This window comes from Benincasa hispida, chromosome 9 (assembly GCF_009727055.1).
Source record: "Benincasa hispida cultivar B227 chromosome 9, ASM972705v1, whole genome shotgun sequence".
In the NCBI taxonomy this organism is placed as follows: domain Eukaryota; kingdom Viridiplantae; phylum Streptophyta; class Magnoliopsida; order Cucurbitales; family Cucurbitaceae; genus Benincasa; species Benincasa hispida.
In genome coordinates this window covers 481,105-507,805 of record NC_052357.1, presented here as the reverse complement: position 1 = coordinate 507,805, position 26,701 = coordinate 481,105, and the positions used below count along the sequence as shown (strand labels likewise).

Below are 26,701 nucleotides of genomic sequence, written 5' to 3'. Positions count from 1 at the left end.
AGCATAAAATTTAAATTAAAAAAAAACGCATTTTTAATTACCCACAATTTCAATCCCAACTCCAAAGCAGCTAGAAATTAAACAAACAAAAACAAACTTTTTTATATTAAAAAATACATATTCGGTCTATAACTTCTAAGTCTAATTTCTATTCTTTTCCTTCAATTTCTTAAACATTTAACTTTGAGTTTTAAATTTAATTTTTATTTCACCCAAATTTTAAATTTAATTTTTATTTCATTTTAAAAAATAAATATTTTTAATTAATCGTGAAAAATCTTAGTGTAAAATTTTGAAATCCAAAAACCATAAAAAACTAAACTAAAAAAAACCCAAATAAGAACCATTCAAATATTTACTTTTTCTTGATAAAATTAGAAACCAAATAAAAACAAAATCAAAAATCAAAAACAGAAAATCAAGAATCAAAATCAAAATGGATTATCTCCCTTTCAAGTCTCCACTTGAATCATAGATTCCTCTCCAAATTTGGAAATCCTAAACTGATGTGCATAAACACATATCATTATTATCTTCTCTTTTCTCTCTTTATTCTCTTTCTTCCAAAATTTGAACTTTCTTTTTACTTTTTATTAACCGTAAAAGGGCTGTCTTTGCTGTCTTTTTTCTTTCCCATTTTCGGCTCCAAAAAAATCTATTAAAAGTTTCAAAACTTTACCATTCGCTGCCACTCTCAAACAATTTCCAAACTAAATTCAACAAAATAATAATAATTCTCTCCATTTTCATCCCTTTTTTCATCTTTTCACATTGATCTCCTAAAAAAGTTACCCAAAAATCTCCATCTCCCACAACAACAACAATTCTTCTTTATTTCTTTTTTTCTTTTTTGATTTGATTTACCTTTATGCCGACTGAAAAATCCTTACTTTGACGATGTCGTCCATTTTAAATTCTTCCAATTTGGTGTTCGCCACCGTCATGGTGGTGTCGAGCACGGCGGTCATTTTGGCTTTTCTCCGCCAGAACAAACCCGATATCTCCCCGCCGCCGCCGCAACTCTCCGACGGAACCACTTCTCGGCAGTCAGAAAGTCCGATTCTTCGCCCTTGTCTCTCTTCAGGTACAATCTTTACCTATATTTTCCAGATATTTATTTAATTCACCGGTTCATAAATTGGACCTAGATTTTTTTAAAAAAAAAAATTCAAATTAGTTAGTTTTTTACTTTTTTTTTTTTTTTTTAAAAAAAAGGCGAATTACTTAAAAAGTTTTGATTTTTTTTAAAAAGATTATTTAGTTCTTTTTAGAAATTTTTTCGATAAGATTTTTCTTTTATTGTTTTCTTTTCAAATCAGAGTTTTGTTTAGAGAACGTCTAAAAAGCGTACATTTTTTTATTTACATGAACGAGTTTTGAGAGTGAATAAAATTATTAAAACGTAATAACAAACAGAAAATTTATCTTTTTGGTCTTCTTGAATTCTCAAAATATCTTTTTTAGTCTCCACCTTTTGAAAATGGGTGTATTTGGTCTCATATTTTTGTGTTTAAAAGGTTTCTCTTATTGTTTTAAATAATTATAAGACATTTTAAATTAAATAAATAATTTAAAAAAGTAATCGTCTAGAGAAGGTATAATTTTTTTTTTTTTCTAATTTTAAACTCCATATAATGATTTAAAATCATGAACCTTTTAAATGCATTCTTAAAAATTCGTTTAATTCATGTACTAAAAATGAAAAAACACTAAATTTTGAAAATTTAGACTAAATGCATATGCTACGAGTAAGACAAAAAAATTTCCAAAAAAAAAAGTGCACCATTCTGACCCCGTTTAGTAATCATTTGATTTTTTATTTTTAACTTCTTAAAATTAAGCCTACAAATATCTCTTTCACCTTTAAATTTCTTGTTTTGTTATCTTACTTTCTACCATGTCTTGAAAAAATCAAGTCAAAATTTGAAAACTAAAAAAAATAGAAAAATTTATTTTTGTTTTTAGATTTTTAACTAAGAATTCAACTATTGTTTACTTTTTCAAATCATGGTAAGAAAAGTTGAGATAATATAGACTTAATTTTCAAAAACAAAAAACAACAAATGAAATAGTTATAAAAAAATAAGTCAAAATTTGAAAACTGAACAAAAAAAATAGAAAATCTTGTTTCTATTTTTAGATTTTTTCTAATAATTCAACTATTCTTCTATTTAAAAAGATGCAAATCATGATAAGAATATAGACTTAATTTTCAAAAACAAAAAACAACAAATGAAATAGTTATAAAAAAAAAAGTCAAAATTTGAAATCTGAAAAAACTAGAAAATCTTGTTTCTATTTTTAGATTTTTACTAAAAACTAACTCTTGTTGTACTTAAAAAGATGCAAATCATGGTAAAAAAATGAGAGAATATAGACTTAATTTTCAAAAACAAAAAACAACAAATGAAATAGTTATCAAATGGAGTCTTATTTTATTTATTTTTTTTTTGAAAATTGTTTTTTTTTTCATTTATTTTTTTTTTTTAGTTTTCAAAAGTTAGTATTTTTAAGTTGAATTTTCAAAAATAAATAAACAAATAAACCAAATAGTTAAAAAGAAAGGGGAAAAAAAAAAGAGATACTACTTTGGGGTAATAATAAAGATGAGTTATACATATAGGGGTAAAAAAATGAAAAAGGGTGAAAAGTTAAAAAAAAAAAAAAAAAAGGGAGGGTCAGTGATTGTGTGGTTTTTGAGGGAGCAGGTGGGAAGAAAGAAAGGAAGAAGAAGAAAGTACAATTTGCAGAGAATGTGAAGAAGATGAAATGTACAGATCATGATCACATTAGGAAGAAAGAGAGATCATCGGCGTTGTCGGCGTCGGCGTCGTCGGCATCGTCAAGATTATTGTTGAAGAAAGTCCAATGCAGAAATGCTGGCCGAAATCAAATCCCCCAAAATCGACTTGCTCTTTACAATGCAATTCTTAGAGATCGTTCTCACAGGATTCAATTTTCTTACTAATTTCTTTTTCTCTTTCCATTCATTCTTCGTTGCCTGTAAATATTCCCCCAATCCGATATCGGTTTTGACGTTCACCTCTGTAATTATGTTCTTTGTTTAATGAAACCCTTTTTTTTAAAAAAATAAAAATCAAGTCAATGTTTTTCTTTTATATTATTAAATCAACTTCATCATAACATAACTGAATCAAGCAAATGCAACAACATTCGCTTCGAAGACTTACAAGTATATGAAACTAGAGAAAAAAATCCTAAAACCCAAGCTAGAATAAGTTACCTTAGCCCATAATCGACATGCTGATCAATGGGGTTGAGTTTGAGTACATAAAAGATGAAAAACAGAAGAAAACGAGGAGAAAATGCTCTGCACATCGGCTGGGATCAGATATGGGGAGAAGAAGTAACCTAAAGTCGGCTATATATATATATAAGTTTCAGAGTGTCGTGGTGCTAAGGTGCAACGCCATGGTGCTTACGGGAATCAATACGTGACAGGCCTTTGGAGCATCATGATGCTATGTATCTTGCACAAAAAAAAGGCTCTCGGCCTTACAACGCTGATCGTAGCCTAGTGTTGGGCACCACTATGTTTACTCTAGGGGCAAAAGTGTAACTTGGCCTTTCTTTCCCAATTGATGCAATTAAGCTTTATTTTGGCCCATTTTAGCTCTATTTCGTCAATAACGTCTCGTTCTACCCTTTAAGTGCCCAAAACCTATAAAACAATCAAATAAACACGTAAAATCTAGGAACAATCTCGAGCTAAGTGGAATATGATTGCACATTGTGAACGTTATCATCACCCTTAACTTAATTCTTGATCGTCCTCGAGCAAGGTAGAAAAAAGCACACAATCACACATTGCATGGTTCCTTACTCGAGTCTCAACAGTCTCCTAGGATTTAACATGTAATCAACAATGCCATCAATTCATAATCCATCAGTGAAGCACAAGTTAAAATTACTTATAGACCTATTTATGCATGAGTGAGTCCAAAGTCCTTCTAGTCAAATCCTAGCAGCCCTAAATGATTTCAAATGGCTCTCAATTCGTTTTTCCCTATACTAACTCGAGCACTAACTATCAAACATCAAAATAATCAAGATGGCAATATGCCAACTAAGGTGCCTGAAATTTAATTCTAGGGACCTCTAAACTTGCATTTCTTTTACCTAGGGGTATTATCTTCTACACATCACTGTAGGGAATTAACTATACTCACTATTTTCTCGCAAGTATCCTAACTAATCACCGTAAAGATAGCTCTTTCTACCCCTAGTCATGCATAACTTTGCAAGTTTAAACTTTCTTTTTCATGATGTTTTCTTTTTAGTACAAAATTTTTATCTGCAGATTTTTAAGCAGACGTATAAATCATTTTTCCACCCTTAGTATTACATTACAACCTATCATGTAGGACATTCTCTAATCAGTGGGGCCTTTCAAAGTGACAACAAAAATACAAGCTAAGTAATACATTCTAAGCATACAATACCTAATATAGATAGACAAAGAACTTAAGCATGCATGAACAATAAGAAAATTTTTTTAAAAAATGGCTAAAAATCATGATTAGTCATTTTAAATATCATCTCAAACAAGACAAATCACAAGAGAGTGTGTCATAGACTAATCATCATAACAGACCAAGAAAAAATGAGCAAACATACAATTAAGCACACAAACAAAATAGCTCGAGCTCAGATGCTCAAGGGCTCCAGCCAGAACACAAACATCCCCCACCCCCAACTTAAAATCTAACATGTACCCAAAGTGATAAAGAAGAAAAAATATGGGACAAATGCAAGGGAAGTAGAAAACTTCCATAAATTTGGCACAGAGGATGATGATGCTATATGGCTCATCTAAAATATAATTCTTTCTATCCTTCCAAAGGGCTTCCAAAAACCTAAGGATCAAGAAATATAGAAAGAATTAAGCTCAATAAAAATAAAAATAAACAAAAAAAAAAAACCTATACTAAGAAAGCAAAAAATTAAATATAAATCCTGGTTGTCTCCAAGCAGTGCAATTTTTTAAGATCGTTGTGCTCGACCCGACTCGACTCTATCATTCATATTCTCTATTGATTGCCATGTCTTTGTCCATCACCCCCAGCTTAGGAGGGGTCCCCTTTCTTTAAAAAGAACCAAACTAGCAAACACAAGGTAAATAGTAACAGAAATATCAGAAACAAAAAAAAAAATCAAAATTTTCTTCGTGCATAATAGTTAAAGACCCTTTATCTACATCAATTATAGCCCTAGCAGTCTTCAAGAAGGGTCAACCTAACAACACATATGATTCAAAAGAAGGGAAGTCAACATTCATATTAATTATATAAAAACATAAGGAAAAGTTAGGCCTTTGACTCTAACAAGCATATATTTAAATAAACTATTGGCCTAACCAAAAAGTAGTCAGCTAATTGTACCAAAATATCAGCAAGGTGTAGGATGTGAGACTAAAACTCGGAATAAACATGAGTAGGCATAATGTTTATAGCAGATTCTAGATCTACATGGCATACTCAAATTTTCTAGTGCCTATTTAACAGGGCACACAAAACGTACCTAGGTCGTCTTGCTTAATAGGTAGATTATCTGAGATAAGTACCTCATGTTTAACCTCATTTTCTTTCTTTTCCTCTAATAGGATTTCAACCCAAACTTCATTCCCTTTGCAGTAGGGTTTATGTCTCCAGAAGACTGGACAAATTTCACTTCTTCCTCTCGTGCAACTTCCTTAGCAACAATCAACCTGCTAGGGAAAGGAGCAACGTGAACGTAAGAGTTTAAATTCAAAGGTGGATCGAATCTTACCCTATGTCTTCTGAACATGTTGATAATCTTTTCCTCAACATCTTCTTCACTTACAACCTTTACTAGCTCAACAGTAGAATCAAATACAACATTCAGGGTGCTCTCAATGTAGCTGATAGCAAAAATGACACTGACATTACGTACATCCAACATTGGTTGGGAAGGGAGCTTTCCATACTAAGTGTCTAGCCTGCTAACAATGTTGGCCAGCTGGAAAACCTGAGTTGCTCTTCCCTTAGTTCCCTTGATTGCCTCAACGGTTATAATTGTACATCTGTTCACCTTGTTGATTTCTAGCATAACTCACCTCAGCAACAAACTCCTAGGGTTGTGTCTTAGCAGAAAAAGCTCATTTCACAAGAGTAGATAATTCAACAAGCTCACTCTAAGTTCACAAGACGTCTGAGGGTAGAAAGCTCGCACCCCGAACTGTTGGGCATTTGTTGCCATGGTGGAGATAAATGCCTTTACCTCTGAAAGGGTCTTATTAACCAATGCACCACCGGTAGCTGCATCAACCTCTATCACTAAATATGAGCCCTTCATAGAAGTACTATATTAGAAGTGCGTCATAGATCTGATGATTTGGAAAACTGCCATAAAATCGTTTGAAGCACTCCCTGTTGGGAAGTATGCCCTAAAGCCTCATAGTTAATAAGTTATTTGAAATAATGAACGATTATTTTATATATTTAATTATCCATTACAAAAATATTCAAGGTTATTTTATATAACTTTAATGGTATGTGGTAGATATATAGGTGGATCATGTTCAAGTAATAGCCTAAATGATTTGTAGTGTATTGATAAGATTGGGTGTCTTATCTTGGTGACACTACGGATACGACCAACTTTATAAATGTTATAAGAGTTGTTGGTATTACAAATGTTTTGATCAAATCGTTCATGCGAGTGGAGTATCCTATACAAAGAGTTTGTATAAGATTGGACCACAAGTTGATTAATCTCTCTTCATAACACCATTGACTAAAGAGATTAACATTTTATAGGATGACCATAGGTAACTGGACCTCAATCCTGAGTGGGTTATGAACTCTTATCTAAGAGGTCAGTTCTTTGATTTGTATGGATGAGAGTAGCTCGATTCACGGACTCAATAAGTCTACCATTCCGGGGATTTGTCCAAGCAAGAAGCTAGGAACATAGCTACACAATATGGTATTCACTCATTTCTATCTTTATGGTAAGTAGATCAATTGCTCCCTTAAGGGATGATTTCAGATTTTGAACAATGAGGTCTCACCCTTTCATTGGCCCGAGAGGGATTTAATTTAGGGTAATCGCAATTGGTAGCATTTTTAGGAATAATAACCAAGTCTATAACATCATTTAAAAAAAAATTACAAATATAGACAAGTCTATCAGTGATAGACTTCTATCATTGATAGACGATATGGTCTATCACTAATGGACTCCTACTAATAATATGGTCTATCACTTATAGACTATTTAAATTTGGCTATATTTGTAATTTTTTTTTATATTTATTATGTTATATCTGCTAATACTTTAGGTCTAATGTCTATATTTGCAACTGTCCTTTTTGTTTATAGTTAGACTATAAACTGATTGTTCATTAGATGGGTCAATAGTACTCAAAGAGTAAGAGGTAATTATAGGGGTAAAACGGTAATTTGATCTAGCTGTAATTACAAACATGTGAAAGATTGATTTACTGATAAAGATGGACACAGAAACATATCTACAGTATGAAAAGTATAGTTGTAGGTCTTTAGTGGAGCGACACACAGTTAATCAGTGTTGATTAATTTAATTAAAAATGTTAATTAATTAATCTCGTATCATTGGAGTTTCTAATATGTAGTTCCATTAGGTCCCCTTGCTAGCTCACTAAGGGTACAACAAGAATTAATTTTTTCGGATAAATTTAAATTGTTCAAACTAGATAAAGAAATGTGCTAATTGTATGAAATACAATTAATATAATGTATAGAGATACATTATAAAATAAGTTAATTTTGAATTAGATTCAAAATTAACTATATATTATGAGAGACTAATGTTTGAATAAGATTCAAATATTAATTAATATGAATAAGATTCATATAAGAGGGAATTATATATTAATTGTATGCTATGAAGCACAGATATTTCATGTGAGGCAAAGAATCAGTATCAGACACGTATCAGATACCGATACTTCCAGATACTTCACAGATACGTATCTGAAACGCGATTTGATGTATCTATACTTTCAGATACTCTTTAGATACGTATCTGATACGCGATTTGACGTATATATTTCTATGCGTACTTTTTTTTTTTAAAAAAAAAGACAAGTAACTCATCTAATCTTTCCCAATCTAAAATTAGGCAACCTATTTAAAAAGCTCACTACTCAAGTCCAAAACTAAAAGAAAAATAAATAAATAACGGACCAAACTATAGACTAGAATCATCTAATCTCTGTCTTCATATTTGAGGCCCACAAAGCCCACCAAAATATAAATCATTTGGATGTCTTCAACAATAAGTTCTCTGTTTATCTTCATACTTTCCTTTAATCTTCTTCTTCTTCTTTGCAATATGAGTCACTTTTCTATTGCATTTTATTAACTATTGTACTTCAACATCTTAGATGTTGCTTTTTTTGTATTGTATTTCAGTGTTTGTATTCTATTTTGTGCTATTGTTATTAACTTGTGTGCTAAATTTATCTATATACTAGATTTTTTTAAAGAAAAAAATGTATCTTCAATGTATCAGTATCCTCGTTTTTTAGAAACATATATATTAAAAAAATATATAAAAAAAAGTGACATATTCTTAGACGTATCCATATCTTAGTTTTTTAGAAATTAATGAATCGCCGTATCCGATCGTATCCATATCGTGTAGTCGTATCTGTACCTATGCTTCATAGATTGTATGTGATACAATTAATATAATGTAAATAGATGCATTATATTATATAAAGTTAACTTTGAATTAGTTTCAAAATTAAACTTTATAATATGAGAGAATAATATATATTTGAATAAGATTCAATGTTAAATAATATGTATGAGATTCATATTAAAACTATAGCTTAAATATAATATGAATGAGATTCATATTTAAACTATAAGTTATGAGAGGGAAATACATTTAAATATGACTCAAATGTAGTATTAATTAATTTATGTTAATTAATATTTTTTATTCAATTAAATATAAATAAGATTTAAAGGTTAAATTTTAACTCCCCATAGTTGCTTGAGAAGGAAAATTTCTCTCAACTTCCAAGACGCACAATTTAGAGAAAATAGTTTCTCTATATTGTTCTTCTCTGTGTATCCCAAAAAGGGTTCCCACAAACCCAATTTTTGCTGAAGAACAGAGGGAAAGATCTTAGTAGTAGTTTCTTGTTTGAAATCGAAGAAGAGTTACTATAATCAATTGGAGAAAATTGAAGTTTGATCTTCAAAGGTAACTCTCTTCTCCTCGAATTTCTTCTGTTTACAACATACTTAGTTAAAAATTTGTTTAAGGCTTCTCTGATTTTTCTATTAATTCAAAACTTAAATTAGAAGCACACACGTTCATGCGCTTCCGCTGTGGGATTTGATCCCTTCAATCCTTCTACTAGTGTAAGATCTCCCTTCCATTCTAGAAGATGTCGTATATCGCTTTCCTTATCCTTGCAGCTCTAGAGGTAGGAAAGAATTTTTCCAGGAACTGCTTCTTTATTTCAGCCCATGTGGTCACTAATCCAACTAAAAGATAGTAAAACAAATCCTTGGTGTTGTTCTTAAGGGAGAACGAGAAGGCTCTCAAATTCATCTACTTCTCTGTCATGTCTTGCAGTCTCATGCTATCGCATACGATATGAAATTCCTTTAAGTGCTTGTGTGGGTTCTCTCCTGCCAGGTCATAGAAAACGGGTAGTAAGTGAATCAATCTAGACTTTTAGGTACCTGTAGTCTAAGGATATGTGATGCAAAGGGGGTGTTGGTCAATATTAGAGATAACAAGGTCACTTAATGTACGCTCTTACTCAGGTTGAGCCTATTGGATTTACTGTTCTAAATCTCGGTGAACTTGTAGTTTATAATTTGTAAATACAAATTGTTTATTTAATAAAATAAGAAGTATTTTATTTTACATTTAGCTTGCATTAACTTAATCCAATAAACTAAGATCTAAACTTGTTTAATGTAACTTGAATAGTATGTGGTAGACTACAAGTGGATCATGTTTAAGTAATAACTTAAAAAGTCCACAGTATATAGATAAGGTTGGTGCCTTATCCTGGTGACACTGCAAATACGACCCACTTTGTAACTGTTACGTGAGTTGTAAGTATTACAAATAATATAATCCATATTGTTCATGTGGAGACAAGTGAGTGGAGGTATCTTGTATAAAGAGTTTATACAAGGCCGGACCGCGAAATAATTTATTTCTATTTATAACACCATTAATTGAAGAAATTAACATTTCACTAGGACGACCACATGTGACTTAACCTTAATCCTGAGTAAGTTGTGAACTCCTGTTTATGAGAACAATCCCTTGATCTGTAGGGGTGAGAGTGACCAGTTTAGCCTACTCAATAAACCTACCATTTTGGGGATCTGTTCGAGCAGGGAGTTGGGAACACAGCTACATAAGATGGAATTCACTTCTTCCCATCTTGAGGAAATGTAGATGACTTGCTCCTTTAATAGTCAATTTTGAGTCTTAAACAATGAGGCCTCATCCTCTTACTGGTCCGAGAGGAGTTAGTTTATAATTGGACTATAGATTGTTTATTCATTAGAGGGATCAGTGTTACTTAAGAAGTTAAATGTAACTACAGAGGTAAAACGGTAATTTGACCAAGCTGTAGTTATGAGCAATTTATGAAGAGTCAAGTTACTGTTGATTGGTTAAATCTGTTGACACAAAAATATATCTATAGTACGGAGAGTGAGGTTGTCGGTCTTTAAGAGAGTGATCGACAATTAATGAATGTTAATTAATCTCATATCATGGGAGTTTCTACATAATGTCCCAGCTAGCTCATTAAGGGTTAAATAAGAATTAGTTAATTTTGGATTAATTTAAAATGTTCAAATTAAATAAGAAAATTAATTATATATGATACAATTAATGTAATATATATAGATGCATTATAAAGTAAGTTAATTTTGAATAAGATTCAAAATTATACTTTGTATTATGAGAGAGATAAATATTTGAATAAAATTTAAATATTAATTATATGAATAGATTCATATAAAACTGAAGAATATAACCTTTTAAATATTGGGAGAATCTGAAGAAAAAGACGATATTAAAAGGTTATTTTTTTTCTCCCAATCTTTTAACCATGTTGGTATTTAATATTGTTTATCCTATGATTCTATAATTTTTTCTTTATTTTTTACTTTTTAAAACGAATTACATTGGCACAAGGTGATCACTTGCTTCCATTGAGGATTCAATTCCTTCAATACGAGTCTAATCTCTTCCTCTTCTTCTTGTGAATGCTTTTCTTCTTCAGTGCCTTCTATACGTGTTTGTTCTTCTCTAGCTCTTCATTCTCTAGCTTCTCTCCTTCGACTCCTCTTCGCCCTACCAAAAATACAACAAAGAATTTTGATCCTAGGAGGATGGGGTCATACAAAAAATTAAAAATTCAAGAACGAATAAAGAACTGAAAACCTTTCAATAGAGAAATTTCTTGGTTCTCGAGAAATGACACCAATTTGACGAACCGAAAGTTGTCGAGCCTTTTGACTCAGTCAAATAATTGTTCCGTTTTCTACTTTAATTCAATAGTATTAGAGCAATAACAGGTCAAACTCAAAGAACTTTTGAATCTCTCAATTGAATTGTTAACAATCCTAGGTAACCGATGGGGGGTTTCAAAATTGGTTTGATTACAATAGAAAATTAAATTGCATAAAATAAATGCAACAAAATAAAAGTTTGAGAAGAATATTGAATAAAGCATAGCTTGGGTTATTATGGAATTTTTCCTATTCAATATACTCGATCATTGAATTCTCATTACCTGAATTAGGACGAACTAATTGAAATTCAATTAGTTCGTCCTAATCATCTAACTAGTCCAAATAGAATTGATGAAAAACACGCAAACTCAAATTTGTCTTAGTTGCATTAAGATCTAGGGAAACGTTAGGGGAAATATTCAACAGGAAAATCCATGATTAAATATTCATTCAATTCAATCCTAGATTGGTTAGAACAATTTGTAAGCTAACCTAACCTATGACTTCTTGGTGATCAACATGAGATTATATGTCACATATCAAATGTAATCAAAAGCATCAATCATAAAATTCAGAAGCATCCAATAATATAACCATAATCTATAAGAGCATAATTGAATCAAACAAATGCAACAACATTCGGTTAGAAGACTCACAAGTATATGAAATTAGAGAAAAATCCTAAAACCCAAGCTAAAATAAGTTACCTTAACCCATAATTAACATGTTGGTCAATGGGGCTAAATTTGAGTACATAGAAAATAAAAATGGAAGAAAATACTTTGCAAATTGGCTGGGATCGGATATGGGAGAAGAAGTAACCTAAAATAAATTAAAGATATATATATGTATGTATGTATATATATGTGTGTGTGTGTTAGAGCACCGCGACGCGAGAATCATCATGTATATATATAGAGAGAGAGAGGCTCCCCTAATCTATGGTAAATTCCGTCATATTTAGATATTTTATTGTTGGTCTAAATTGTTTTTTTTTCTCCTCTCACCATCTCTATTTTAGGTATTTTAGTGGTTTAATAATAGGACTCAGAGACTTCTCAAATCATCATGTCCAGGCAAAGTTTGTAATTTGATTTTCGGGGTTTTGTTAATTGAGTTGCATGGTCTTACTATTGATTGGTACATGAACGGCTTCGTGATTTGGTTTTAAAATCAATTTATCTCATTACTTATTTATACAATATTGTAAAAATATTATTTAACCTTAATATTTTATCTAACTTGAACCTAAATTTTAAATAAGTAATAAGATTCATATAATTATTATTTTTTATTACATCGACTACGAAGATGAGAGATTGAATCTCTAATATTTGAAAAGGAAGATTATATCAATTACCATTAATTAATATATGTAATTTGATATACCGTAAAGTTAATTAGCTAAATCATTTAACAAAGTATTTTGTTATAGAAAAAATTACTATGTATGTCGGGTGTAAAAGTAAAACACACAAATATATTAATTGTTTTCTAGTCCTATGATTTATGAGAAACATTATCATATTATTTATTAAAATGATAACATAATGTATTATTGTTAATTAATTAACTAAAAAACAATGAACACTCAAATTATTACTCTTGATAAAAGAAAATTGGAGGAATTCAAATTCGTTGACCTTAAGAGATTGAATAATAGATAAGAAGACATTTTTTCGAAGAAAAAGTCTCATTTTTTAATTAATAATGGACCGTGAAAACGATTTTCTGAGTAAAATTTTTAAAAAAATTGTCAAGGTTTTTAAAAATTTCAAAATTCCAACTTTATTCTTATATGATCAAGAAATTCAGGGTGGATATGAATCAAGACCAAGGGCCTTTTTGTCACTAAGACCAAGCATTTTATAATTTGTCTCTTGAGGTTTTTTTTTTTTTTAAAAAAAAAATATTTTTTATTATTTTTAATAATGGAAAGTTGAAATTTTGAAAATATTGGTGGCAAGCAAAGTTGGTAACTTGATATAGGATTTTTTTTTTTTTCAAGATATTTGATATTTTAAAATTTTGAGAATATGAGCTTGTGGGTGGTTGGCAGTTGAAATTTGCTAAAGATTCTGTATTTCTTTTAAAAACTCTAAATAATATACATGACATAAAACTAATAATATTTATTTTGTGAGATCCACCATTATTTGATTTTTGGTTTTTTAAAATTAATTTTACAAACACTATTTATAATTACAAATTTCTGTCTAATTTTATTGTCTACTCTCTACTCATGGTTTCAAAGACCATATAAAAAAAAAAAAAATAGTTTTAAAAAAGTTGCTTTTACATTTATAAAATTTAATTGAAAATTCAAATGTGAAGATGGCATTATTGTACATGTATAATCTTAAATGAAAACCATTGTGTAGGATAAGGTAGGTATTTACTATGATGAGAAGTTTATATAGTTAAATATTTCCTTTGTTATTTTTTTGATTATGGGTCAACTTAGGTTATCAAATGGAGGAGTTTTTCAATCATTTTTACAACAACTTATAAGATTTGACTCACTCCGAAACATGATTTTGATCGTTCAAAATCAATTTGGTTGGTTTGAAAATTTTGTTTAATATTATAAAATCAAACATTAAATTAATTTTTGATCGATTAAAAATATCATTTATGAGTGATTTTAAATATGATAAAAGTGGTTTAACAATTTCAAAATCAATCTTTAAATGTGCAATAATCAGTAGATAAGTTCGGACAATTTTGAGATATATTTTTTCTATCTTTTTAGTTCAACAAATGCGTAGCAAGGTAGATTGAACCATCAACCTATAAGGATACAAATATCTAATTTGCTTAGATTGATAAATACATTTTCATTTAAGCTATTAAATTTTATCTATATTTAAGATCTTGTTTCATAATCATTTGATTTTTTTTTCTTTTTTAATTTTAGTCTGAAATTAAACTTATAAAAACATGGCTTCACTTATGAATTTCTTTGTTTTGCTATTTTTTTTTCTAGAGATGCTTTTTTTCTTTTCAAAATCCAAGTTAAATGTTGAAAAACCAAAAGAAGATTAAAAAAAAAAATACTTGCTTTGATTTTGAAATTTGAATATGAACTCAAATATTTCTTTCGAAAAAACAAAAACAATGGTAAAAAAAAATTATGAGAAAACAAATACAATTTTAAAAAATCAAGATAAGATATCAATATATGGGAGTCTAACTTATGGTTTGTCTAGATTAACTAAAGAAAAAAATTATTTTTTTAAAAAAATCATTTTTATTTAAACTCTTTTGATAAAAAAATTTGTTTAAGATATACTTTAAAAGTGTTTCAAAAGTTATTTTGAGTGGTTGTCAAACACTTTAATCTTTTCCAAAATAACTTATTTTTAATATTAAACACTTAAAAAGTTAAATCTAAATACACCCTTATTCTTAAACCCTAGAAATATATTTAAGTGCTCCAAAAATTTGTTGTCTCTAGTTATTGTTACATACTTTTTGGATTATTTATTTATTTAAAAATATATATTTTGGATTATATATATAAAGTTCCATAACTATATAACATACACTAATGTATATGAACATATTAAATTAAAAGTAAAATATAAGTGACCCACCAATTATATGTGGCAAATTGATATAATTTGGACGGTTCAACATATTTTGGCAAAAGAATGATTTAATGGGTTGCTTTTCACAATTAGTATGTTTTGGGTAAAAGGCAACCAAAAAAGACCAATAACTTAATTTTATTTTATTTCATTGTCTTTTTCGATAGAACCAATAAAATAACTTAAAATAAAGTGGACAAAATAAAGATAAACCCACCAATTAAAAAGGTACAACAATCTAATCATGCTATGTTTTCCCTTTACATCTTATTATCCTTTAAGCTATGCTCTTTAATCACATTGTTTCTTCTTATAAATTTTTTTACAAACGGCAGTTACAATTATATCTAAAATTTTCAATGAGAAATTATTTTAAATGATAAAATTGTTAAAAATATTTATAAATAATAGTAAATATCTCCGCATTGCGGTCTATCACAAATAGATTGTAATATTTTACTATTATTTATAAATATTTTGATCCTAAATTTGAAAACAACCCATTTTTAATTGTAGATAATCGTGCCTTCAAATTTTTAATATTAAAATTGGATCTTCAAACTTATAATAGTTGTAGAAACTGAACTCTCAAGTGATAAAACTTGACCTCTCAAATTTATAAAATGGTTATAATTTATACAATTATGTAAGTTTGAGGATTCAATTTTTATAATTGAAAATGTGATGATATAATTATAATTACCACCCTACTTTAAGTGGGTTTTTCAATTTACCTTCAATTTTAATCAAAATACTTTTATATTTATTTAAAATGATGGATTCTTTTATAGTTGATTTATTTTAAAGAAAAAACAATTGAAATTTTTAGATTGAAAATAATTTAAGATATGAAAGCAAAAGGCAAAATTCTCTTGGCTCATCAGAGACTTTGAAATTCAAATGGTGGATGGAATTTGGTTGCACTGGAATTTAATAATTAAATTATTATTTGTGTACTTGTCTAAGTCAATTAAAATTGTGAATATTTTAGTGGAAACATAGAGTCCTAATATTTGATTAACTATTCTTTCTCAAAATATATATTTGATTAATTATATTTTTCAGATTGTTAATTATTAATTGTGTGTATTACCAAAACGTGGCAGCACTACAACCCATATAAAATAAGAGAGTTTTCTATGATATAAAAACAAATAAAATCTGTAAAACTGATTGCAAATATATAAATAATTATAAAAATATTACTTTTTAAAGAATAATTATTGTATATCTTATTTTATACATGTATTCAAAGCATTTGAAACTCACTCTTATATATGTGTTTTTTTTAAAAAAAAAAAAGAAAGAAAATTGACTAATTGAGCTGTATATTCTCATTACAGTCATCAATAATATATTTACATATTAATTGATGAACTTAAAAAAGTCGAAAAAATCATGTAATTATTGGTTTCTCTTAATATATATTTTTAAATATTTTATTCACAACAGGGGCGGAATCAAAAATTTTATATAGGGATCACTATATGTACAAGTTTAATGAAAAAAATCTATAAGTGAATGTAAAAAAGTGTTCATAACTTCATAAATTAATTAATTTAATACATTACAATTGTCATATACGAGTTTTCGTGTTTTGAAATCGATCATGATAACTTCGGTATCTAAATTATCAAAAATCATTTTCAATATAAGTTAGAAGATAATCATTCATTAATTGACCTCCAATTCGATTATACAATCAAGTCTTCACAATATGCATAGCAGAAAATGCTCCCTCTATAATAGTTGTGACAACAGGTAAAATCAATGTCAATGTGACTAATTTGGAAACTAATTGATAGGCCTTAAGTCAAATGCATTCAAAATTTAGCAAGTTAACTAAGCTTTTTTTTCTCTCTCTCTATATATAAACAAATGAATTACTTAGATTTAAGACATGTCACATAGAGAGTATTTGCTTCAGTAAAATGATTATTCAACTCTTGAAGTTGCATATCAATGATGACATAAAAAATTTCAACATGATAATGATGTAAATTTGTAATTGGCTGAGAATTTCACCTTTGTTGTCCTCGAATTAGAAATAGACCATCCATTTTAAGGACTTCAATATTATGACTATGTCAGAAATCAGAAATCATACTTAATTTTAAGGACTTCAATATTATGACTATGTCAGAAATCAGAAATCATACTTAACAACAAATCTAATCAAATTCTCTTGTTTTTTTTTTTTTTTTTTTTTTTTTTTTTTTTTTTTTTGTAGTATTTCTTTACAAATTTTGACTATATTCATTGCATTCAAAATATCCAAAATATTTTCCTTCTTTTGAAAATGATACCTCTACAGTCTCTATTGTTGTTTTTTCTTTATAATATCTCCCAATATTAATTTTTGAGGTAATTCTACAAAAGTATTAATAATAAGAATATTACATCTTATTATATAAGATTTAAAAGCATCAAAACTTAAAGTCTAGAAATATTTTTAAAACTTACTTGTCGAGCTCGTATATCCAAATGAGTGACAACAAAATAATCCTCTAACTTGAACTTTGAAATTAATTTTAAAAACCTATACAAAGTAATGTGAATGTAAAAATAACATGGAAACAAATGAAAAAATATATTAGCATAATGAAATATAAAAATTATATAAAGAAAATGGACGAAACATTTTTAATAGAATGTTTTGATAGTTGAGATTGAAAACTGAATTTCAAAATGAAGAAAAAAAAGTTTATAAACTGCCCAGTTCGGGATTTACATGAATTGGACTTTAAAAACCCATTAGAAATGAAAAATCTAGATAAAAAGTCATTTAAAATTCGAAATAAAATGTTAGTAAGCTGTAGGATTCAAACCCTTGAACTTCACCAAGTAGACAACACTCCACGCCACAAACTAGTCCCAATATTATTATTTAGGTTGAACTTTTATGTATATATTAATACATATCACTTTATGGTTTTATATTAAAAACACAAAAGACAAATAAATTGACGGGGTACTTGCCCCGACCCGTATGTGGCTCTGTCCATGACTCACAATATGAATTTTTAAGTTATTAAAACAATAAAAAAAATGGTCAAATTCAATGATCGAGGATTATCACGTTGAAAAAAAATCTATATTTCATTAATGTATTTTTATTAAAAAAAAAAAAAAGAAGTTAAAATACTCATTTTGTTTCTTATATAGGTGGGGTTGAGTTGTAATTAACTCCTTTATGTTATCAAAATTTTCAAAATTAATGTTTATGGTTAGGTTTTACTTGGATGCTCTGAATAATTTTTTTTAAAAAAATCAATTTTAGTTTTATAGTTTGATCCAATCTATCCCATCTATGTTGTAGGTATTGATATGAGGCACATTTTCCATTCACATCATAATGAACTTGTATTTTTATTTATTATCCCAAGAGTAGCCTTAGTCTTAATCCGCCTTTAGGAGTGAAGTGAACCGGGGTGATAGAATAGTGAAAGAATCGGTTTAGAACGTATCCGCTGCTAGAGTAACCGCTCGTCCTTTCTTCCTAGATGCTTTGAATAAGAATTGTATGGGAGTCGTCCTCGGAGGGACTTCCCGAATGACCGTACCAGGGAATTCTACCGTACTCCGTGAACGGAATAATTGATTGAAAGCCTTGCCCGAGAATCTTTGCTTGGGAGCACTTGGTTTAAACATCGCCCTAGAATAAAGAATATGCGACTACATGCGAAGTTTCCTCCGCTAGTGACTATAGAAAAGATCATGAAAGAGGCGATCAGAATGGTACTCGAATCCATTTACGATCCGAGTTTCCAGACACATCGCACTTCCACTCGGGTCGAGGCCGCCACTCGGCCCTAAGACGGATCAAAGAAGAGTGGGGAACCTCTCGCTGGTTTTTGGAATTCGACATCAGGAAGTGTTTTCACACCATCGACCGACATCGACTCATCTCAATCTTTAAGGAAGAGATCGACGATCCCAAGTTCTTTTACTCCATTCAGAAAGTCTTTTCCGTCGGACGACTCGTAGCAGGTGAGAAGGGCCCTTACTACTCCGTCCCACACAGTGTACTACTATCGGCCCTACCAGGCAACATCTACCTACACAAGCTCGATCAGGAGATAGGGTGCGGTTCGCGAAAAAAGATAGCGAAAAAAATGATTCCTAGAGTCGAGACTAAGAGGAATGTATAAACCAATGCTTCCATAGATTTGATTTTGGTTTACAATTATAGCTTCCATACCTGTTTAGTTGGGATCTTTTTACGGATAAAAAAAAGACCAAGACAAGAGTCAAAGAAATGAAAAGTCAGCAATCCGAATCAGACACGCGAGACTCAAAATCTCGTGCTAAAGAGTGTGGAGGTTCGAGTCCTCTTCAAGGCATAATGGATCATTTCATAAAACATATATGCTTGACCTTTCTCGATGCTTTTTTTGGGGTGACTCACCAACCGACCCAGCAGTGATCGATGACAGAATGGTACGAACAAATCCAATGACTTGGATTTGGTAGTTCTCCATTTTCTTTTCTCTTTACCCCTTTTGATATTTGCGAGATTTTGAAAATGTTTCAAAGCGGCGAAACCTCGAGAGACTTTTCACTTGTCTTCTGCGTGAGACCTTACTTCTGCGACTACTCGACAAAATCTCCTTAAAGTCTCCTCGAGTAGTGTTATTTAAGAAACGACTGAAGTAGAAAATTCAAACCACATACCTCTTGATCACTAACAAATACCATATGTTAGTTGAATTATGCTTGTTTTTGGTAAATTTATATCTTTTAATATGGACATTTGTTTTATTTTAAAGTCCTGTATAATTTTTTTCTTGTAGTTTGCTCTTTCATTGTTTGTTGAATCCTTCCACCTATGATGTGTTATATAGATTTTACATCCTTGTAAAACGTGAAAATTCTAAAGAAGTTTCAATTTTTTGTATGACGAGTAATTGGTATAGAGTTGACGCTTTGGATTGGTTATCAAGAAGAAGGATACCTACTTTGGTTAAGCCATTTTGTGGCATTCTTTTAATTGTGACTATATTGAGACATTTTGGGATTTTTGTGTGTGTGTGTGTGTGTGTGTTTGGTTTGTAGCTCACTATACACCGAGGTAGCAGAGAGATGCTCGAGGAGTTCCTCCTTGCCTTTTCTTTTGGAGACAATGTTAGGTTTTTTTGGTAAGTAGATGTCTATGTAGTTTTATGGAGTTAGCAACAATATATATATATATATATAGAATTAGAGGGTTTGATGGGGATTCTAGTCCTTGTTAAGTTCCGTCTCCTACGTCAATATGTGCTTCGTGACTTTTTTTTTTTTTTTTAAAAAAAATACATGTTATGTTTCACGTTGGTTTGACTCTCTTTCTTTTTGAGCTTAGGTTTTGAATATCTTTGTATTCTCTATTTTTTTTATTCTTAAATTTTTTACGACATGTATAAGACTTCAAATCTATATAAATAATAGATAATAATAATTAGATTTTTTGAGTAGATTAAAAAAAAATCCATACATAACTTATAAAATTCAACTAGATCTTGATGATCAAATTGAAACTTTTAGAACCATAGTAACTCGATTGAAATTAAGCACAAAGTTATTTGTATGAATTATTTAATATTTATAGATAAATTATTTTTAAAAAAACAAACCCCTTTAGACTAATTTAGACAAAAAAAAAAAAAAAGAATCAATTAAATATTTTATCGCTTAGAGATCTATTAAATTTAAAATTAAAAGTTTATAAATAGATTTTATAAGTTAACGCTTTGAATGACTATACTTTTAATTATTTAAAAACAAAATAAAATTTCTCGAATAAAAAAGAAGAAGAAGAAAAAAAGAAGGGAAACTGCAGAGCAGATGAGCGATCCCCGTTTCCAAGAATAAAAGTAAGGTTTTTCATCCTCCTCCAACCTCCTCCTTTCTATTCCCTTTCTTTATTTCACCAACTTCCCACAGAAGAAGAAGAAGAAGAAGAAGAAGAAGAAGAAGAAGAAGAAGCCAGGATAAGAAGAGGAGCTTTCGATTCCAGAAGGAAGCTCAGAGAGTGACAGAAAGTGACATATAATTTCAAGGGTATCTCTTATTTTCCTTAGAATTTACTTCTATTTGTCTCTCTCTCTCTCTCTCTCTGTTTTTCTTTTAGATTTTCCATTGTGGGGTTTTCAACTAACATCATGACTCTTCTGATTCTCAGGAGCTGCTCTTTGATCTTCTTTCCTGGAATCGAATTTTCCTGGGGTTTTGTTTTCCCGTGCAAATCCTCATCACTTGGGGGGTTTTTCATTCATGGGGTAAATTTTCTAATTATCTTAATTCATGCCTTTTTGAAGTTTTCTTGTTATGCAAATTTTAGGAGTTTTGATTACATGGTTAGATATGCATATATACTGGGAGGAATCAATATGGAAATTCAGCATTTGGGTAGTTTTCTTTTGGCTAGATCGGAAGAATGCTGTGGTTTGCATTTGGTTTTGTTCGGCTCAATTAAGGATTCTTGAGAACTTGTCCAAGCTGGTTTTCTGTAGCTGCTGTGTTCTCCATTGTTCAATTAATTTAAAAGCATAAGGCTTCTCTCACTTTTTTGCTACTTTTTCTATGCTTTAAGTTAATTTAAAATAATCACTGGGTATGCTTGATGTTTGTTGACTATGTTGAAAAGCTAACGACTTAAAGCTTCTAAAAACTAGTGTTCATTTAGCATGGTATATCTATCTTGAGTTTGGATTTCTTCAATGTTATTTATTCCACCTTTATTCATATTTATAATTCATGTGTTTAGGGTTTGTGATATTAATAATTCATCTGGTTAGGCTTTGTGTTGTTAATCTTATATATACAAGGCTTGAGTTGACTTAATGGTTAATAAAGGTCAATGTAAATGATAAAAGGTTTAAGGTCATTAGTCAGTCAATGTGTTTTGTTAATTTGTTATCAGTTTGTTTATTATTCAATTTGTGCGTTGGACTTATATTTCTCTAATAAAATCCATTTGCTGACTGATCCATAAAATCAATAATATTGAATGGGTTCAAGCTTTGATGACCACTTACTTGGTAATTAGATTTAATATTCTACCAGTATTCTACTTCTTTCTTTTTCTTTATAAGGAACCGTACTTTTATTGAGGAAAAAAAAAGGAGAGAATACAAGGGCATTCAAAAAATAACCAATCTCATAAAAAGAGGGATTCTCACTGAAAAAAGAGGAGTTCAATTGAGCAAAATAAGATCCAAATGATAATTACAAAAAGAATTTGGCACTGATGCTCGAAGAGAAATATAAAAATAGAACCTAATTAGGTACCAATATCCCTATTGTCCTACTCCACCTCTAAAGATCCTATTGTCACCCCATCCCCACCCCTGAACTCGTTGATATCTGGCTATAATCCCTATGACGGGAGAACTAAAAATGAGTTTTCTTGGTAAGTGGTAACTAAATGTAGTAGGGCCAGGTAGTTGTCTCATGAGAATAGTCAAGGTATCCACAAGTTAATCTAAACATTCAAACAAAGGAGGGAAGAAAAATCAGACCCCACATGTTAGGCAGAGTCTTAAGATTATATGGAAAAAGTTAAATTTACTTTGACCTAGAGATTTAAAATTTTTGGGCTCAATGATGATTTTACAGCCATTATGATGATTATTGCTATGTGAGGCCAGTGCAAACTGTTGGACATTTGATTGACTTTTTCCCACTTCTGCAAATATCAATAGTTATGGAATGTTGGCATACGCTGCTATAAGCTCTGTCATTTGTAAAACCTAAAAGTTGTCGATCATTCAAATATTTCATCATCAGTGTTTTATTTTAAGTCCTGTCAAACTATTTGTAGTCATCTCTTCTCCCTGGCTTACATGGTTGGAGCTTGAAAGGGATTGGGAGGTTAGATCAGATATATATCTGGAGTACACCCACCCATCTAGACAAGATTTTATAAGAATATTGCTCATCTCAGTTTCAGCCCAGGAGCCTTATATATATATATATATATATATATAGTTATTGCAGTTATGAACACAATGATTGACTTTGATGCATCTTTTATTAATAATAATCTGTTAATACTCAAGTAGGTTGTACTGTGTTCAGTATAGACAACATAGCTTTTCAGTCAGTATAAAACATCAGGTTTCCCATTAACCATATCATGGTATTAGGTCTTAAGTGATTACTTCGTTTATGAGACTTAAATATGCTATCATTTAAACTAGAAAAATACATTATCTAAATTGAATCTGTTTTGGCTCTTCTATCCCCCTCTGAAATGCTTCCTTTGAGATGCAAAGATCTAGGTGTTTACTACTGATTTGATGAAATGAGGTGCTTGCAGGTGTCTTGAGATATTTTGAGCAGGTATTTATCAGTTATATGATCACGTTTGTTTGTAACAGAACAGTGGTTGTCTTGGATGCTACACGAAGCCGAAACTAAAATCTGAGCTGAATGAACCATCGAAAGGTCAACAAATCCAATGTCGTGGATTAAGGAAACCCAGCCTATCAGAGGATTTCTGGACTACTAGTACATTTGATGTGGACAACAGTGCAGGTCAATCACAAGGAAGTATGTCATCGATGAGTACAATCAACCAGATGCACGATCCACATGGTAGCTCGGGCAATATACCCAACCCTTCAGAGTTTATAAATCATGGTGATTTTCTCCCCCGCTCGCTCTAAATTTTCAGTTACTTTAGACTTAAGACTGTTGAATGGATGATTTGTTTAAGTTTCTAGTGTGTATTTCGCTTATTTGTTCGTTCACCATACCTTTTTATGACACAGTAGTCTCCTTATTTTTCTTTGTGATTATCCCATTTCTTTGAAGATTGGCATTGGCACAAGTAACCATTTCCCATTTCTTTGAACATTGGCATTGGTAACTATATTTGGATCTTGGCTGTAGGCCTGCTTCTGTGGAATCAAACTAGACAACGCTGGACAGGGAATAAACGATCCGAAAACCGAGCACCGCAGTTTCAAGAACCCAAGTTAGAGTAAGCTGCTCTCTAGTCTGACAGATTAACATAATCGAACATTGGTACTTCTTTAGTATTAATCTTGGCTTTTCTCTTGCAGTTGGAATGCAACCTATGAAAGTTTACTAGGGAGCAACAAGCCATTTCGTCAACCTATTCCGCTTGGAGTAAGTTCTTGACCGATCTTAACTCTTTCGTGTACTGGAAACCAAATTGAATCTAATCGTAGATTGATGTTCATTAAAACATGCAGGAAATGGTAGATTTTCTTGTGGATGTATGGGAACAAGAAGGGTTGTATGATTGATTAATTTGAAGGGAGTCGCAGTGTCAAGGGCTTCATTTGAACCATTGAAATCTGCCTTGTATTTGCTGAAACGCATTCAAATTAACGTTTTCCCTGCCGCCTGCCTGCCTATTTTTGGTGCTTGGTTTGTTTCTCTCTTAATGCCTTGGTTTGGTAATTGCTGTAGAGTTTTTATATCTTTACTCTGTTGTAGAAAATTCAGCTGTGATGGAAATTACTATTTTTGCAAATTATTTTCTTTCCTCCAAATAATGATGAACAGATCTCGAGCATAAATTTTCCCTGAGAACCAAACATAAATTACAAAGTTGGACTCTATAGTGTAATACTATGGGTTAAATTACAGAGTTAGGTCTCTATTATTTGTATTTCCTTAGTCTCTAAGCTTTAAAGTAATAAACTTAGTTCCTAAACTTTATAATTTTTAAAAACTGATGGATCTATTAAATGCAAAATTGTAAATTTATATTTAATAGATCAATTAATTTGTAAAAATCTCAAATTAGTCAATGACCTCTTGATCCAGGAAAAGACATGAATGGCATAAGCTTGAGATAGAAAGCTTTAGATTTCTATTTGCTCAAGCGTCTAATAAACTTTGATCAGCTAACCCAACACAAGGCTCTTTGATATATTTCTTGTTGGAAGTGAAGGGATTGAATTGTATAGAGGAAATGCATGTTTTCAATTAATGTTTCGAATTTATATGAAATTATAGGGAACATAGACAAATTCTTAAAATAATAAAGTAATTCAAGTAAAAAAGCATTATCTTTGAAGACAGATCTTCAATTTTCTTCCATTCCTGATCACAACAACTCTTCTTTGATTTCGAACAAGACATTACCACCAAGATCTTTTCCGCTTTGGAAGAGGAGAATTTTATTGTAAAAGTGTGTTGAGAGAGATCTAGTTTTTGGTGGAGAGAATTTTGTAGAGAACACAAGATCAACCATTATATTTTCTCTACTGAGTACCTTAAGTGAGAGATGAATGGATGGGGATTTATATCTCCCTTCCACCATTATGTAGAATAACTTAGAGGGAGTTATTCTAATTATTCTATTACTTAAATAATATAATAAATCTAATTTAATATATTATTACATNAATATTAATTAATTAATTAATTAATTAATTAATATCATATATTTAATTTAACTTAAATCATATTCAAATAATAACCTCTAACATAACCTATGGTTTTAATATGAATCTCATTCATATAATTAATATTTGAATCTTGTTCAAATATTTATCTCTCTCATATAATAAAGTGTGTAAATTAACTTTATGTATTTATATATATTATATTAATCATATTTTATACAATTAGTTCCCTTATTTAATTTGAACAATTCAAATAAATAAAAAAAAAATAAACGATTATGTTTTTACCCTTAGTGAGCTAGTAAGAGGACCACCTAATGGACCTACAGATTAGAAGCTTCAATGATACGAGATTAATTAATTAATTAATCAACATTCATTAACGGCATGTCACTCCACTAAAGACCCACAACTGCACTCTTTGAACTATAAATATATTTTTGTGTCCATGAATATAACCAATCAATAGTAAGTCAATCTTTCACGAATCACTTGTAATTACAGATGAGTCAAATTACCATTTTACCTCTGTAATTACATCTAACTCCTTAAGCCCCATTGATTCTCTAATGAACAACCTGTTTATGGTCTTACGGAAGGGATTGAATCCCAAGTAGAAGTGCGTGAACATCATGCGAATTTAATTTCAATTTAAGATACAACTAGAAAATACAGAGAATAATTAAAAACTAGATAAACATACTCAAGATTCAGCATGCTAGATAAGAGGAGAATTGGAGGACTTACCCTTAAAGAACAGTTTCTTCCGATCTCACAAACGACAATGTTCCAGGTCTCACCTCCACGAATGTCACAATGGCAACAACAAAAATGATACCACCACAAGGACTTCCTTGTTATTCTTTAGGACGAGAGTCATCGCGGAGTTGTGGGCTCACTATGATTAATTTGTGGAGAAGGGAACAAATGATTTTTGTGAGAGAAATCACTTAGGAATTTTTCAAGTGAGTTTTTCTTTGGGCCAAATCACTCGTGAATCAAGAAGGAGGAAGAAGAAGATCTCTCCTCTATAAAAAAACGTGGGAGGTTATTGTTGAGAGATAAAAAAGGGGAAGTTATACAAAAATAACCTTATTTATAATTATTTAAAAAAAAACAAAATAAATAAATAATATTTTGAATTTTATATAATAAAAACTTTATTATATATTAATAAACTATATGTTATATCACATATAACATATAAACTATAGTT

General features: G+C 30.2%; 2 protein-coding genes across 4 annotated transcripts; both read left to right on the top strand.

The window, feature by feature from the left end:
* The first annotated feature begins 711 nt into the window (after positions 1-711).
* On the top strand, positions 712-3,042 carry LOC120087277. The gene is made up of 2 exons (XM_039044225.1): positions 712-1,084; positions 2,709-3,042. Exons 1-2 carry the CDS (start codon positions 898-900, stop codon positions 2,966-2,968), a joined length of 447 nt encoding a protein of 148 aa, XP_038900153.1. The 5' UTR covers positions 712-897; the 3' UTR covers positions 2,969-3,042.
* A 17,869-nt stretch (positions 3,043-20,911) lies between these two features.
* LOC120086589 lies at positions 20,912-24,664 on the top strand. 3 transcript variants are annotated; one of them, XM_039043317.1, is made up of 7 exons: positions 20,939-20,978; positions 21,044-21,160; positions 21,282-21,378; positions 23,487-23,743; positions 23,996-24,086; positions 24,169-24,235; positions 24,322-24,664. In XM_039043317.1, exons 3-7 carry the CDS (start codon positions 21,374-21,376, stop codon positions 24,373-24,375), a joined length of 474 nt encoding a protein of 157 aa, XP_038899245.1. In that variant the 5' UTR covers positions 20,939-20,978; positions 21,044-21,160; positions 21,282-21,373; the 3' UTR covers positions 24,376-24,664. The 3 variants fall into 3 exon arrangements, with proteins under 3 accessions (XP_038899243.1, XP_038899245.1, XP_038899246.1); XM_039043318.1 differs by having other exon boundaries at positions 20,949-20,973; XM_039043315.1 differs by having other exon boundaries at positions 20,912-21,160.
* Positions 24,665-26,701: the final 2,037 nt, after the last annotated feature.

What these genes read in the sequence shown, in the direction of transcription:
- LOC120087277 (XM_039044225.1), top strand. Translation starts at nt 898, where the DNA reads ATGTCGTCCATTTTAAATTCTTCCAATTTGGTGTTCGCCACCGTCATG. An exon ending in TCGCCCTTGTCTCTCTTCAG is followed by an intron (nt 1,085 to 2,708) that starts GTACAATCTTTA and finishes TTGAGGGAGCAG; the next exon opens with GTGGGAAGAAAGAAAGGAAG.
- LOC120086589 (XM_039043315.1), top strand. An exon ending in TTCAGAGTTTATAAATCATG is followed by an intron (nt 23,744 to 23,995) that starts GTGATTTTCTCC and finishes TCTTGGCTGTAG; the next exon opens with GCCTGCTTCTGTGGAATCAA. An exon ending in GTCAACCTATTCCGCTTGGA is followed by an intron (nt 24,236 to 24,321) that starts GTAAGTTCTTGA and finishes TAAAACATGCAG; the next exon opens with GAAATGGTAGATTTTCTTGT.